The sequence below is a fragment of the Hyperolius riggenbachi genome, chromosome 7, assembly GCF_040937935.1.
Source record: "Hyperolius riggenbachi isolate aHypRig1 chromosome 7, aHypRig1.pri, whole genome shotgun sequence".
In the NCBI taxonomy this organism is placed as follows: Eukaryota; Metazoa; Chordata; class Amphibia; order Anura; family Hyperoliidae; genus Hyperolius; species Hyperolius riggenbachi.
The window spans coordinates 178,292,995-178,309,991 of NC_090652.1; the positions used below are offsets into that span (position 1 = coordinate 178,292,995).

General features: G+C 46.7%; 1 protein-coding gene across 6 annotated transcripts in view; it reads left to right on the forward strand.

Moving 5' to 3' along the window:
• The window catches only part of WDR75 (WD repeat domain 75), a 669,401-nt gene that overhangs the window by 495,551 nt on the left and 156,853 nt on the right, over nt 1–16,997 (forward strand). For all 6 annotated transcript variants that reach the window (XR_011022770.1, XM_068244930.1, XM_068244926.1 and 3 more), the window contains one exon: nt 4,914–4,973. Coding sequence is in view for 5 of the 6 variants with exons in the window: in XM_068244930.1 (XP_068101031.1) it covers nt 4,914–4,973 (60 nt within the window). In the remaining variant the exon portion in view is untranslated. The remainder of the gene's footprint in view (nt 1–4,913; nt 4,974–16,997) is intronic.

The following is a 16,997-nucleotide window of genomic DNA, read 5'->3' on the forward strand; positions in this document are numbered from 1 at the left end:
GCGGGTAGCGGCGATGCGGAGGAGGCGGGGGAGCGGCGCTGACAGACAGCGCTAGGGTAAACATTGTGCTGGCGACGCGCTGCGTGTCGCCAGCACTGCGGGGAGGATAGCGGCGAGCAGGGGGGTCTTTGACACACACAATGGGGCAACAGAGGCTGGTGTTAGTGTGCCCAACCAGCCTCTGTGCCCCACTAACGTTATACAAAGCCACCTCGGGTTCTCTTTAAAGGGGTTCTTTTGGTTTTGTTTTTTTTTAAATAAAAACGGACACTTACCTGGGGCTTCTACCCGCCACCTGAAGCTGTAATGTCCCATGCTGTCCTCCTACGATCCTTGGTTCCCCGCTGCCGGTCCCGGTAATATATTAGTCTAACAAGACAAATAATTCTCGCTCCCGCGCGCGTCATCAGGAGCTTACTGCGCAGATGCAGTACGAAGTTTTCTTGTACTGGAAAACAGACAGGTAAGTGACAGCGCTCAAGGATGCATCCGAACTGCAAGCCTACAGAGGCAATGCAAAGCCCCTCTGGAACTAAATACATGCCTTGAATGCAAAACAGATGCAAATCATGTGCTAATTTTAATCTAAAAATATTGAAAGTGAATTTGAAGCAGTGAATGCAGCTAGTGTATTTTCTTGTACTGCGCCTGCGCAGTAAGCTCCCGATGAAGCGCACATCATACCGAATGCAGATTGGGGGCAGATGCGCTAGGTGTGCCTGGTGTTGGCTCCCTTCCTGCAGAGAACCAACATGGTGAGCTGGGAACGGGCATCCTTCTGCGAGTGGGTGTCCATAGTTTGCCTGGTGGACAGGGCAATTTTTGATCTGCTGGTAGAGGGAGAGGCAGCCCTGACTCAGTTGGATCAGCAGGCAGTTGCGCAGTGCACCTCTCAGGAGGAGGAGGACTTTGAGCTGTTGGAGGAGGAGTCAGAGGTCCCTGACCTTGCTGTCAGAGCGCAGCTGCAGTGGTGCAAGGGTGGAGAGGGCAAGACGAGGCTTAGCGGGCACAAGTGGAGGACAGGCGTGTTATCTCAGGGGAGTGGATGACGATGTGTCTGCTGTGGCGCACCTCTTCACATGCTGCGCTGTCTGCGCAGAGACCCCAGATGCTGGAGAGGGAGGACATCTGGATCACCATGATCCTGGACCCACAACTGAAGGGCAAGCCGGGTCAATTCATGCAGCATGGAGACCCAGAGCGTCGAACAAAGGAGTTGCAGGCGGCTCTTGTTCGCAGACTGGAAGAAGGCTTCCCCCAGCCTTCCACCCGCACTGCCCCTGTTCAGCCAACACAGCAGCCGGTGTCTGCGGCCAGCAGCAGCAGGCACCCAGGAGATCTGCTGAGTCTGGCTAGGCAACTCTACATGGTAGAGCTGCCTAGAGAGGAGTTGCCATCAGCAGTAGCATCCTCCTCTAGTCAGCACCAGCATCTGACCCACATGGTGGCAGACTACATGGGGTCCTTCAGTAGGCTTGACACCGAGGCCCCCATGGAGTATTGGGTCAGGAGGCTGGAAATCTGGAGGGAGCTTGCGCAGTATGCCCTAGAAGTCCTTTCCTGCCCCCCTTCCAGCGGGGTGTCGGAGAGCTACTTCAGTGTGGCCGGTGGCGTGGTCACTGAGAAGCGCTCTCCTCTGGCCACCCAGTCTGTGGACAGACTCCCCTTCCTGAAGATGAACCAGGCTTGGGTGGAAGGCGATTTCCTGGCCCCTGCTGGCGGCGAGAGTAGGACATGAAGTGTCTGGGATTGCTATGCCTCCTTGACCACCCGTTACCACCGCAACCTCTTGGCTCCTGCTTAATAAGCCTGGTTCATAAATTGTTTGTGCTGTGGTACCACCGCTAGGTGCCATGACCTATTATGCTGCCTGCTGCCACACGTTACTCCTCCTGCTGCTGCATTTACCTCCCGCTGGCTGGCTGTGCTCCCACCACCAGGGTGCAAGACGCAACTGCTGTGGCTAGCTATTATGCCAACAAAATAGCTATGCTTCTTTCTTGAGGTCTAGGACGCAAACTGAGCTGTCCGAGTTGTGGGGAGGCCCCAACTGCAGCTGTATGACCATTTCCTGGAACCTCACAATGTATTTGGTTTAATTGTGCTATGGCCCCACTGCTAGTTGTCATGGCCTACTATACTGCTGCTGCTTCCTGCCACACGTTACTCCTCCTGCTGCTGCTTTTACCTCTAGCTCTCTGTGCTCCCACCGCCAGGGTGCCACTGCTGTTGATGGCTATTATGCCCAAAAAATAGCTATGTTGTATCAAAAAAGTTTAATTTTCTTGAGGTGTCTGGGATGCAAACTGTGCTGTCCGAGTTGTGGGGAGGCCCCAACTGCGGCTGCACGACTGCTTCCTGAAACCTCACTGTTGTTAGGGTTTAATTGTGCTGTAGTACCACCGCTAGGTGCCATAGCCTACTATACTGCTGCTGCCTGCCACACGTTACTACTCCTGCTGCTGCTTTTACCTCCTGCTTTCTGTGCTCCGACCGCCAGTGTCCACAGAATAAGACGCTGCTGTTATGCGCCACAAGCTATTACGCCACTAAAATAGCTATATATTGGTGTAAAAAAAAATCTGGGTTGAAAACTGTTGTGTATTGGACACAATGTGGACTTCACGACCACTGTTTAGAACCTTCTGCTGTTTTCTCTGTGTATATGTACAGCCGTGGTACCACAACTTGGTGCCATGGCCTATTATGCTGTTAAAATAACTAATCCGTCTGCTACTCCTGCCAATGTAACATGCATGATACAAAAAGCAAAAAATGTGCATACGCAACTAAGTAGCAAAAAAAGAAGATGGTGAAGAAGGTGAAGAAAGACAGTGAAGAAGTAGAACTAGGTGAAGAAGAAGATGGTGAAGAAGAAGATGGTGAAGAAGAAGATGATAGTGGAGAAGATTTAGAACCTGGGGAAGAAGATAATGGTGAAGAAGGTGAAAAAAAGACAGTGAAGGAGAAGATGGTGATGAAGAAGATGGTGAAGAAGGTGAAGTAGAACCAGGTGAAGAAGATGATGGTGATGAAGAAAAGACAGTGGAGAAGATGTAGAACCTGGTGAAAAAGATGGTGAAGAAGATGATGGTGAAGAAGATGGGTAAGAAGAAAATACAGTGGAGAAGGTGAAGAAGAAAGTGGAGGAGGAGGAAGAGTAAGAGAAAGAGAAGATTGAGAAGAAGGTAAAGAAAAGACAGTGAAGAAGGTGAAGAAAAAGATAGTGGAGAAGATGATGGTGAAGAAGATGATGATGAAGAAGAAAAGATACTGGAGAAGAAGATGAAGAAAAAGATGATGATGAAGAAGAATGTGAAGGAGGAGGAGGAGGAGAAGAAGAAGATGGAGAAAAGACAGTGGGGGAGGAGGAGTAGGAAGAGTTACATGGATTACATTACTATCATATATATTTGAACTCTGGCTCTTGGAAAATATATATATATTCTTATACACCTTCCCACATACATAATTATTTTTAATAAAAAAAAAAAAAACATGATGCATCATTTCATGTCAAACAGGGTTTAAAGGCAATTCGTGATTACGAGTCGTGATTACATGCAGTTATCCAACTCAAAACCATATTCCAGTCAGATATCCATTTTTATCTGTGATCACGACCAATTTGTAAGTGGGCGGAGTCGTGATCAATCAATCAAATGACACTGGGTAGCCGAGCACCCCGTACGTGTACGAGGAAGTGAGCTGATAGTAGCTGGTACAAGCCGTGGCCAGGATCAACCTGCAGGAAAACATTTACGTTGATGTGCTGTTCTACAAGATAAATATGTATGTGCATTGGTTTTAGTGCTGTTAACTATTAAAGCTGGTTTTACACGAGTAAAAATAGCCGGGTGGGACGAGATGAAATAATGGAAGGCCGGTGCTTATCTGCACAATTCTGCTTACAACAGAGGAGGAGGTGTGCCGATGAAAGCCGGGTGCTTACCAAAACTAGCTGGGAGGAGCACCCGGCTGAAAGAGCCTGGGGAGAACACTGGAGGTCTCTGGATGGTTTTTAAAAGTAGTGACAGCATTGGATACACTTTGAATGAAAGAAGTTTTCTGGTGAGCAGGGATTGAAAGGGGGGGGGGGGGGGGTGTGCTCCTATACCCTAGTGACCGATTTTACTTCTTACGCCAAGTTATGTGCAGTGTTTGAGCACCATCCCACGTGGTGTTTTGCTGCATATACATCTGCACTATAATGGCCATGATTCACAAAGCTTTTTTTCACCGGTTTTCATCTGTTTTCACCTTATCTGTGTTACTTTTTTAAGCTCCCAAAGAGCAAAAATATAATATAACTAAGGTAAGAAAAGTAATATTGAAATTAAGTTAGCCAGGAACAACTTTGAGTGATTTTTTTTTTGCTTGTAAATGTGCTGAAAGGTTATTTTATTATTTAGGTGATAAGTCACTTATGAGAAGTTTTGTGAATAGAGCCCAATATGCTGTTTTCCTTCATTTAAAGGCGTCAGTGTGGTGAATTAAAGATAACAGTATTTGGACTGTCGTTTTTACTTTAACCCTGATCACTGGGTGTTTGGCATTGTAGCTTACAGGGACAACAATGGATAATTTGCATATTCAGCAATGATGCACTGGGAGAAATCTCGAGGCTCACGCCGTCCTGAATTATTGCAAATACTTTGTTTTAAGAAGGCAAACTTTTGTTTTCCATATCATTTAAAATACAGAGTGTAATTTGTAAGCTGAAAATATTAGCGAATGATGCAATGTTATAAGAAAAAAAAAAAAAGCTAATAACTGAAAATAAAAATTAGACTCTTTTCTTTGCTACAAATGTTCTATTAAATATCTGTACTACACATGCAATTCATTATATCATTTTTTTTTCTTTTTGCTTCAGTGTCACTTGAACTTTGTTGTTTTTTTTTTCTTTTCAGGATCTTTTAACATTTTGTACAAAATCTCCAGAAGAGAGCTTAAAACCATTAGACAAAAAGGTAAGTGTATGTCAGATGTTCAATGTTAAACCTTAACCTCTTGAGGACTGCAGTGTTTAACCCCCCTAAAGACCAGGCCTTTTATTCTTAAAATGGCCACTGCAGCTTTAAGGCCAAGCTGCAGGGCCGCACAACACAGTACACGAGTGATTCCCCCCCCTTTCCCCCCACCAACAGAGATCTCTGTTGGTGGGGTCTGATTTCCCCCCCCCCCCCCCCCCCCCCGCTTGTTTTTTTTTTTGTTTTTTTAAATAAATATTTATTATTTTTCTTTCTTTTTACTATTTTCTTTTTTTTTATCTTTCATTGATCCCTCCCACCCCCCAGCCAGCCAATAATGGCAATCGGCTGTCATAGGCTTCTGCCTATGAGAGCCGATCACTCTCATGTGCCCCAGGGGGACAGCCGTGTCACATGGCTGTCCCCAGTACAGCGCTGCTGCTGATCGCAGCGCTGTACATATAAATACACGGCGGTTTCGCCGTGTAACAGTCTTCCGAGCGGCAATCGACACTCGAAGACTGAAGGCGGAGCTCCGCTCTGACCACCAGGCAGGAGATGCGCGTGCAGCGTGCGCGCGATCTCCTGCAAACTGCTACCCCAGGACTTTACGCCAATCGGCGTTAGCTGGTCCTGGGGCCGCCGCCACGCCCATCGGTGTGACGCGGTCGGGAAGAAGTTGAGAAACCGTATACTGCATATAGCAATAAAATATATTCATGAGCAATATCATGTTTGGAGTACCCAGTTAAGCTGTCCAGAACAAGCATGATTTTGAGGACGAAAATGAATCTGAAAGTACTAGAAAATGTGGTATTTCTTAGTATTGAAACAGAAAATGATTGCAGACCAACACTTCCGATTAACAAAAAAACTGTAGATTGAGGAGCGTGCCTGGCACGCTGAGATGCCTGCTTTTTAGTGCTTCTACCTATGTCTGACTGCATTAGCTAACTAGCAGAGCCTTTCCAGCAACAATTTCACCTCCCAAATACCCTATAAGGCAGCTCTGTGCTCCAGGGCACCTATGAGCCGAAAATCTAAAGTATTGGGCCACAGATTGCTCTCCCACCCTGCTTCTGCCACGGCCCAGCTAGCGTGGCGTTCTCAGCCCCCTCCTCTGGCTCTCATGCAGGGGTGCCTCTAGTCATTTTGTCACTCCAGGCGAGAAAACCTGTGGCGCCCCTCCCAAGCCCCTCCCCCCAGGAAAATAATCATAATGCAGCATCGTTTCACCAGAAAATAATCATAATGCGGCAGTGTTTCATCAGAAAATAATAGTAATTATCGTAATTCAGAATCGTAATTCACCAGAAAATAATCGTAATGTGGCAGTGTTTCACCAGAAAATACACTTATTGCAGCAGCAGTTCACCGGAAAATATTCGTAAGGTGGCAGCGTTTCACCAGAAAATACACTTATTGCAGCAGCATTTCATCAGAAATTAATCATAGGGCAGCAGCGTTTCACCAGAAAATAATCGTAATGGGGCAGCATTGTCAGAAAATAATCGTAATGTGGAAGCGTTTCACCAGAAAATACACGTAATCCGAGCAGAGGGAAATAGTAGAGAGGGAGAGGCAGCATAAGATGTAAGAGGGGGGTGGAGGAACAGAGAGGGGGAGGGATAGACAGCATAAGATGGAAGAGGGTGCAGAGAAACAGAGGGGAGAGAGAGAGACAGCATAAGATGGAAGAGAGTGCAGAGGAACAGAGAGGGGTAGAGACAGCATAAGATGGAAGAGGGGGCAGAGGAACAGAGAGGGGAGAGGGAGAGACAGCACAGCACTAAAGTACAGGTTTACAGCTTTACCAGCCTACAGCCTAACCAGCTTTCAAAGAAAGCAGGGCACATTCTAGCAGTTATAACAGTACTGGGAGTCTGCACACAGGACAGGAAGTGTTCTTAGCAGCCTGCCGGCATACCTTCTCTTCTGCCTGTGCATGCAGCTTATCATCTCTGGAGTAGTGATGGGTCGTTCGCGAACGAGCTGGCTCTAAGAGCCGGCTCTTTGCTGCGAACGACAAGAGCCGGTTCTCAGTTTTGAAAGAGCCGATGCCTCAGCCGCCCCACAGAGCTCTGCTTTGCTCTGCAATAAAGGGCGCTGAGGCATGTTGGGAGATGTAGTCCTCCTCTTGCAGCTTGTAGGAGTGTATGGGGCGGAGCAGAGCAGTAGCAGGAGGGATTGCCCCAGTCAGAGAAGCAGTCTGGAATTGTCATGGAGATGGGGCGGGGCTTTTACTCCGATTCTGAGTGGTGTTTAGTGATATTTAATGAAGAGCCGATTCAGAGCCGTAAGAGCCGGCTCTTTAATGGGAGCCGATTTAGAAGAGCCGATTCTCTGAAAAGAGCCAGAATTCCCATCACTACTCTGGAGCAGAAACTTCCCTTCTCCTGGGCTGTGTTGCTGTCTTGTGCGGGGGCGGGGCTCCAACACGGACACATCACATTCTTCTCTCTGTGACTGCATCTGTCCCCTGGCTGTCTCGCTCCAGTGTCTGTGTGCAGCCAGTGACACAGGTGGGGGGGTCAGACTGTCGGGGGCATAAGCTGGCTGGCCGCTGGCTCCTGGTTTGACTGGCGTGGGGCGGAGTTAAATGCTGGGCCACACGTGATAAGCACTTTACCTGTGTGGCTACTGAGAAGAAGGGGCATGGCTTTAAAGAAGGAGCCTGGCAGAGAAGAGCAGTATTGATTGCTCTATTGGCTGGGGAGAAGTGGAGGTGGAGGCACTGCTGAGCACATGGTAGCGTGCCGAGCACCGGGGACTGAGTCGGGAGGTAATATAATATAAAAAAACATGGTCACAGTAGCAGCGGTGGGGGAATGCGTCTCACCACCTCATGGCGCCTCACCACCTCATGGCGCCCCAGGCAACCGCCTATACTTGCCTGGTGGGTGAGACGCCCCTGCTCTCATGTTACTGTCCCCTTGCAACTTTGCTCTCAGATGAAGAAATCGTGAGGATCCCCGCTAACTACAGCAGACGATGCTCCCTAGTGGACTCCAAAAGACAACATGCTTCTTGATCAGTTTAAGTCCCTATCTAAATACAAGAAAACCAGAACCCATCTGTGTAGATGAAATATATTGGCTAGACTCAATTTTTGTTGCAAAAAATAGAAAAACTTTATTGAAATAAACTCATTGACTGTAAAAACATTAAAAACGCATAAAATTCCCTGAAATGCATATAAGCATAACCCCTGCAGCTTTAGCAGTTATATACAGTGGGTTGCAAAAGTATTCGGCCCCCTTGAAGTTTTCCACATTTTGTCATATTACTGCCACAAACATGAATCAATTTTATTGAAATTCCACATGAAAGACCAACACAAAGTGGTGTACACATGAGAAGTGGAACGAAAATCATACATGATTCCAAACATTTTTTATAAAATAAATAACTGCAAAGTGGTGTGTGCATAATTATTCGGCCCCCTTTGATCTGAGTGCAGTCAGTTGCCTATAGACATTGCCTGATGAGTGCTAATGACTAAATAGTGTGCACTTGTGTGTAATCTAATGTCAGTACAAATGCAGCTGCTCTGTGAGGGCCTCAGAGGTTATCTAAGAGAATATTGGGAGCAACAACACAGTGAAGTCCAAAGAACACACAAGACAGGTCCAAGACAGGTCAGGGATCGAGTTATTGAGAAATTTAAAGCAGGCTTAGGCTACAAAAAGATTTCCGAAGCCTTGAACATCCCAAGGAGCACTGTTCAAGCGATCATTCAGAAATGGAAGGAGTATGGCACAACTGTAAACCTACCAAGACAAGGCCATCCACCTAAACTCACAGGCCGAACAAAGAGAGCGCTGATCAGAAATGCAGTCAAGAGGCCCATGGTGACTCTGGACGAGCTGCAGAGATCTACAGCTCAGGTGGGAGACTCTATCCATAGGACAACTATTAGTCATGCACTGTACAAAGTTGGCCTTTATGGAAGAGTGGCAAGAAGAAAGGCATTGTTAACAGAAAGCATAAGAAGTCCCGTTTGCAGTTTGTCACAAGCCATGTGGGGGACACAGCAATTATGTGGAAGAAGGTGCTCTGGTCAGATGAGACCAAAATGGAACTTTTTGGCCAGAATGCAAAACGCTATGTGTGGCAGAAAACTAACACTGCACATCACTCTGAACACACCATCCCCACTGTCAAATATGGTGGTGGCAGCATCATGCTCGGGGGGTGCATCTCTTCAGCAGGGACAGGGAAGCTGGTCAGAGTTGATGGGAAGATGGATGGAGCCAAATACAGGGCAAATTTGGAAGAAAACCTTTTGGAGACTGCAAAAGACTTGAGACTGGGGCGGAGGTTCACCTTCCAGCAGGACAATAACCCTAAACATAAAGCCAGGGCAACAATGGAATGGTTTAAAACAAAACATATCTATGTGTTAGAATGGCCCAGTCAAAGTCCAGATCTAAATCCAATTGAGAATCTGTGGCAAGATCTGAAAACTGCTGTTCACAAACGCTGTCCATCTAATCTGACTGAGCTGGAACTGTTTTGCAAAGAAGAATGGGCAAGGATTTCAGTCTCTAGATGTGCAAAGCTGGTAGAGACATACCCTAAAAGACTGGCAGCTGTAATTGCAGCAAAAAGGTGGTTCTACAAAGTATTGACAAAGTATTGAGGCCGAATAATTACGCACACCCCACTTTGCAGTTATTTATTTGTAAAAAATGTTTGGAATCGTGTATGATTTTCGATCCACTTCTCACATGTACACCACTTTGTATTGGTCTTTCACGTGGAATTCCAATACAATTGATGCATGTTTGTGGCAGTAATGTGACAAAATGTGGAAAACTTCAAGGGGGCCGAACACTTTTGCAACCCACTGTATATGATTATTAGGCAAATTAGTATTTTGACCACATCATCCTCTTTATGCATGTTGTCTTACTCCAAGCTGTATACGCTCGAAAGCCTACTACCAATTAAGCATATTAGGTGATGTGCATCTCTGTAATGAGAAGGGGTGTGGTCTAATGACATCAACACCCTTTATCAGGTGTGCATAATTATTAGGCAACTTCTTTTCCCTTGGCAAAATGGGCCAAAAGAAGGACTTGACAGGCTCAGAAAAGTCACAAATAGTGAGATATCTTGCAGAGGGATGCAGCACTCTTAAAATTGCAAAGCTTCTGAAGCGTGATCATCGAACAATCAAGCATTTCATTCAAAATGGTCAACAGGGTCGCAAGAAGCGTGTGGAAAAACCAAGGCGCAAAATAACTGCCCATGAACTGAAAAAAAGTCAAGCGTGCAGCTGCCAAGATGCCACTTGCCACCAGTTTGGCCATGTTTCAGAGCTGCAACATCACTGGAGTGCCCAAAAGCACAACAACAACAACAACAAATAACATTTGTAGAGCGCTTTTCTCCCATAGGACTCAAAGCGCATAAGCATGGCTCCGACCATCATGGTACAGAGGAAGAATTTTATAAGCCCGGAAATGCCAGGCTAAACAGGTGGCTTTTCAGTCTGGATTTGAATAGCTCCAGGGATGGTGCTGTCTTTACTGAGTGTGGTGTGGCAGGGAGTTCCAAAGAGTAGGTGCAGCATGACAGAAGGCTCTATCTCCAGATTTTTTGAGGTGCACTCTGGGAGTGACCAAGTTTATAGAACTTGCTGATCTGAGGTTGTGAGAGGTGTGGTGCAGCTTCAGCAAGTCCTTCATGTATCCAGGGCCCAGATTGTGCAGGGATTTGAATGTCAGCAGTCCAATCTTGAAGAGTATTCTCCATTCTACTGGTAGCAGTGCAGTGAGCGAAGGATCGGTGTAATGTGACAGTGGCGAGGCTGGTTTGTTAGCAATCTGGCAGCAGCATTCTGCACTAATTGCAGGTGACGCAGATCCTTTTTGGGGAGGCCAGCATAAATGGCATTGCAGTAATCCAGCCGTGATGTGATGAAGGCGTGAACTAGGGTTGGAAGATCCTCTGGGGAAATCAGATGTTTAATCTTTGCAATGTTCTTCAGATGAAAGTAGGAAGATTTAACTACAGATGAAATTTGGTTTCTGAAACTCAAATCCCCATCGATTAGTACGCCAAGGCTGCGCACAAGGCTGGAGCTGTTTATGTCCGAATTCCCAATCCTGATTGGTGTTGCTTTAGGATAGAGCTGTTTTGATGGCGAGCACTGGCTTTGGACAAAGAGGACCTCCGTTTTTTCAGCATTCAGTTTCAACCAGCTATCATTCATCCATGCCTGTAGCTCAGCTAAACAAGAGTTTATTTTTGGAGTAGGGTCTGTTCCACCAGGTTTGAAGGACAGGTATAGCTGTGTGTCATCGGCGTAGCAGTGGTACGTCAGGCCATGTCGTTGGATAAGTGTACCGAGTGGCAAACAGCAGAGGGGATAGGATTGATCCTTGTGGCACTCCAAATTGTAGAGGTGCAGGTTTGGACATTATAGGTCCTAGGGATACTCTCTGTGTTCTGTCAGTCAGGAATGATCTGAACCACTGGAGGTGTGCAATACTCAGAGACATGGCCAAGGTAAGAAAGGCTGAAAGACGACCACCATTGAACAAGACACACAAGCTGAAACGTCAAGACTGGGCCAAGAAATATCTCAAGACTGATTTTTCTAAGGTTTTATGGACTGATGAAATGAGAGTGAGTCTTGATGGGCCCGTGGCTGGATTGGTAAAGGGCAGAGAGCTCCAGTCCGACTCAGACGCCACCGAGGTGGAGTACTGGTTTGGGCTGGTATCCTCGAAGATGGGCTTGTGGGGCCTTTTCGGGTTGAGGATGGAGTCAAGCTCAACTTCCAGTCCTACTGCCAGTTTCTGGAAGACACCTTCTTCAAGCAGTGGTACAGGAAGAAGTCTGCATCCTTCAAGAAAAACATGATTTTCATGCAGGACAATGCTACATCACACGCGTCAGCGTGGCTGGCAAGAAAGGGTATAAAAGAAGAGAAACTAATGACATGGCCTCCTTGTTCACCTGATCTGAACCCCATTGAGAACCTGTGGTCCATCATAAAATGTGAGATTTACAAGGAGGGAAAACAGTACACCTCTCTGAACAGTGTCTGGGAGGCTGTGGTTGCTGCTGCACGCAATGTTGATGGTGAACAGATCAAAACACTGACAGAATCCATGGATGGCAGGCTTTTGAGTGTCCTTGCAAAGAAAGGTGGCTATATTGGTCACTGATTTTGTTTTTGTTTTCTTTTTGAATGTCAGAAATGTATATATGTGAATGTTGAGATGTTATATTAGTTTCACTGGTAAAAATAAATAATTGAAATGGGTATATATTTGTTTTTTTGTTAAGTTGCCTAATAATTATGCACAGTAATAGTCACCTGCACACACAGATATCCCCCTAAAATAGCTAAAACTAAAAACAAACTAAAAACTACTTTCAAAAATATTCAGCTTTGATTTTAATGAGTTTTTTGGGTTCATTGAGAACATGGTTGTTGTTCAATAATAAAATTATTCCTCAAAAATACAACTTGCCTAATAATTCTGCACTCCCTGTATACGCAAAATGCAAGAAAAAAGGGGGGGAGCCAGCAGCAAGGGAAAAAAAACCCTAAGTGAAAAAATATATAATTTGCCTCAATGGCTAGTCATAAAAGGGAGAAAAACCTTCTGGTGAAAATAGCTGGTCAAAAAAAAAATTATAGAGACCAGCTTGTATGACAACACTGGTGGAAAAAAGTAGGGTGAAACTAAACAGGGTGAACCCCCGATAAACCTAATAAGGGTGATAACAAAAAGTAAATATATATATATATATATATATATATATATATATATATATATATATATATATATATATATATATATATATATATATATATATATATATATATATATATATATATAGTGGGCTGCAAAAGTATTTGGCCCCCTTGAAGTTTTCCACATTTTGTCACATTACTGCCACAAACATGCATCAATTGTATTGGAATTCCATGTGAAAGACCAATACAAAGTGGTGTACACATGAGAAGTGGATCGAAAATCCTAAATGATTCCAAACATTTTTTACAAATAACTGCAAAGTGGGGTGTGCGTAATTATTCAGCCCCCTGAGTCAGTACTTTGTAGAACCACCTTTTTGCTGCAATTACAGCTGCCAGTCTTTTAGGGTATGTCTCTACCAGCTTTGCACATCTAGAGACTGAAATCCTTGCCCATTCTTCTTTGCAAAACCGCTCCAGCTCAGTCAGATTAGATGGACAGCGTTTGTGAACAGCAGTTTTCAGATCTTGCAACAGATTCTCGATTGGATTTAGATCTGGACTTTGACTGGGCCATTCTAACACATAGATATGTTTTGTTTTAAACCATTCCATTGTTGCCCCGGCTTTATGTTTAGGGTCATTGTCCTGCTGGAAGGTGAACCTCCGCCCCAGTCTCAAGTCTTTTGCAGTCTTCAAGGGGTTTTCTTCCAAGATTGCCCTGTATTTGGCTCCATCCATCTTCCCATCAACTCTGACCAGCTTCCCTGTCCCTGCTGAAGAGAAGCACCCACCGAGCATGATGCTGCCACCACCATATTTGACAGTGGGGATGGTGTGTTCAGAGTGATGTGCAGTGTTAGTTTTCCGACACACATAGCGTTTTGCATTTTGGCCAAAAAGTTCAATTTTGGTCTCATCTGACCAGAGCACCTTCTTCCACATGGTTGCTGTGTCCCCCACATGGCTTGTGGCAAACTGCAAACGGGACTTCTTATGCTTTCTGTTAACAATGCCTTTCTTCTTGCCACTCTTCCATAAAGGCCAACTTTGTACAGTGCATGACTAATAGTTGTCCTTTGGACAGAGTCTCCCACCTGAGCTGTAGATCTCTGCAGCTCGTCCAGAGTCACCATGGGCCTCTTGACTGCATTTCTGATCAGCACTCTCCTTGTTCGGCCTGTGAGTTTAGGTGGACAGCCTTGTCTTGGCAGGTTTACAGTTGTGCCATACTCCTTCCTTTTCTGAATGATCGCTTGAACAGTGCTCTGTAGGATATTCAAAGCTTTGGAAATCTTTTTGTAGCTTAAGCCTGCTTTAAATTTCTCAATAACTTGATCCCTGACCTGTCTTTGCACTTTGCATTTATTTATTTGTAAAAAAATGTTTGGAATCATGTATGATTTTCGTTCCACTTCTCACGTGTACACCACTTTGTATTGCTCTTTCATGTGGAATTCCAATAAAATTGATTCATGTTTGTGGCAGTAATGTGAAAAAATGTGGAAAACTTCAAGGGGGCCAAATACTTTTGCATCCACTGTATGTGCATATGCGCAATAAAAACGCATATGCACATGTGCAATAAATAAGGTTGAATAGGGTGAAACACCAAATTTATATCTGCAAAGTGCACTCGAATCTATGTGGCAAGATTCATCAAGATATCAAAACATAGAGTACAATATGAGAGCATTATATGGCTGCAAAGTGCAATAAAATCTATGTGACTAAATACATCAAGAAATCAGTACATAAAGTGCAATACATTGGTGTTAGGTGAAATAGTCATAATCAACAATAAAAAATAATAATCACAAGCTGAGGCTTAGCAAAATATAGAGCAGGGGACCAGGGAAACGCCTTACGCACTCGCAGCATCTGCTGCTTCTGTGGAGGCTGTGAGGACGACGCCAGAGTGTGTCCTTATAGGCTGGGCAAATCACGTGGGCAGTTCCACCTATTACGCATAGCCATGCGTATGACGCATTCCGCTGTGCGCAGTTATCAGCGCACCGCAGCCGCGTCACTATAGTAACAAGAATGTGTAGTATACTACGCATGTCTGGTATGTGATAGAAAGTGCGACAAAATGGCGCACTAGTCCGATAAATAAAGACTAAAGGATTACTACAGGCATGCGCAAATGGAAAGGTAAGGAGTGGAAGCCTAACATGATTGCCTCAATAAAGTTTAACCACTTCACAACTGAGGGGTTTTACCCCTTGAGCACCAGAGCAATTTTCACCTTTCGGCCAACCCAAAACAGACACAGGTACTGTCGGATAGTAGAGAGATTATTGGCACCCGGACACACGGACTCCCTGCAATACAGGCACTGCTATTGACCTGAAGAAGCGGCTGTGACCGTGAAACGCGTTGTCATCTAGTGCAGTGTTTCTCAACACGTGGTTCGCGTACCCCAGGGGGTACGCGAGACCACAGCCAGGGGTACGCAGTGTGATCAGCTGTGCAAGACTAGTGTCAGCCTGCCAGCTGCGCTTCTCACGTAAACACGTAAACGGTGCCAGTATTTGTCGGTAAATTTCCCTGCAGAGCCACAGACATCAATACCCCGCCTCTCTTCCTAGATTGGCTTGCCGGGGACAATCTCAGCCATTTAGGAGAGGGAGTGTTGCCCCGCCCCTGGCTGTGTGTGTACGCAAGCAGGCTGGCCGCTGGTGGGGGACTGAGGTAGGAGGGAGATTTGAAAGGCTACATTGCCTGTCAGTTGTACGGATCCCTGCGCTGGAGACAGTTAGAATGCAGAGACGTTGCCAGCACGTGATTAATGTGCTGCTTCTGTTTGAGGTGGAATGTGGAGGAGAGGACCGGTCTGCCATAATTTCTGCCTCCCGTGTGGTGTGTGCACACAGTGAAAACAGCGCTGACACAGCCCAGCCCCCCAGGCAGCAGCATCATGTTTCAAGAGAAGAGAGAAGTCACCCAGATGACTTGTCACAGCTGAATTGCTGTGTAACAGCAAGAAAACAGGTAGCAAAGTGGACTCTCCCTCTCCCCCCTCCCCATCTCCCTGTCTCTCTCCTCTCCCTGTTTCCTTCCCCCTCTCTCTCCTCCCCATCTCCCTGTCTCTCTCCTCTCCCTGTTTCCCTCCTCCTCTCTCTCCTCCCCATCTCTCTGTCTCTCTCCTCCCCATCTCCTTGTCTCTCTCCTCTCCCTGTCTCCCTCCCCCTCTCTCTCCTCCCCATCTCCCTGTCTCTCTCCTCTCCCTGTTCCCCCCCCCCCTCTCTCCTCCCCATCTCCCTGTCTCTCTCCTCCCCATCTCCCTGTCTCTCTCCTCTCCCTGTCTCCCTCCCCCTCTCTCTCCTCCCCATCTCCATGTCTCTCTCCTCTCCCTGTTTCCCTCCCCCTCTCTCTCCTCCTCATCTCCCTGTCTCTCTCCTCCCCATCTCCTTGTCTCCCTCCCCCTCTCCACCTCATCTCCCTCCTCCCCATCTCCCTGCCTCTCTCCCCCCTCTTTCTCCTCCCCATCTCCCTGTCTCTCTCTCCCCCCTCTCCTCTCCATCTCCCTGTCTCTCTCCCCCCTCTCCCTGCCCCCCTCTCTCCTCTCCCTGCCCTCTCTCTCTCTCCCCTCTCCCTGCCCTCCCTCTCTCTCCTCCTCTCCCCGATCTCTCTGTCTCTCTCCTCCTCCCGCCCATCTCCCGGTCTCTGTCCTTCTCTCTCCTCGTCCCCTCTCCCCTTCTCTCTCCCCCCATCTCCCTGCCCCCCCCCCTTCTCTCTCTCTCCTCTCCCTGTCTCCCTCCCCCCCTCCCTCTCCCTAATCTCCCTGTCTCTCTCTCTCCCCCTCTCCTCCCCCCACTCTCTCTCCCCCCTCTCTCTCCCTCTCCCTCTTCTCCCCCCACTCTCTGCCCCCCCATCTCCCTGTCTCTCTCCCTCTCTCTGTTCACTCTTTCTCTCTCTGTCCCTCCTCCCTCTTCTCCCTCTCTTTCTGTCCCTCTCTCCATCTCCTCATCCCTCTTCTCCCCCCCCCCCCTATCTCCCTGCCTCTCCCCCTCTCTCTCCCCCCTCCCCCTCTCTCTTTCTCTCTCCCTGTCTGTCTGTCGGTCTATATCTTGATTAAGCAAGCTGATGAGAGGAGCACGAACTTAGCGCACAGCATGCTGTGGTAGTGCAGCATAGTGTGCACTAGTAACTTACATGTGCTCCTCTCCTTTTAACTAACGGCCTCTCCACTCGTCACGGGGTACTTCACTGGAACTGAATTGCAATAGGGGGTACTTGGTTCGAAAAAGTTGAGAAACCCTGATCTAGTGCACCATTAAAATTATTCCCTTTTTACTTCT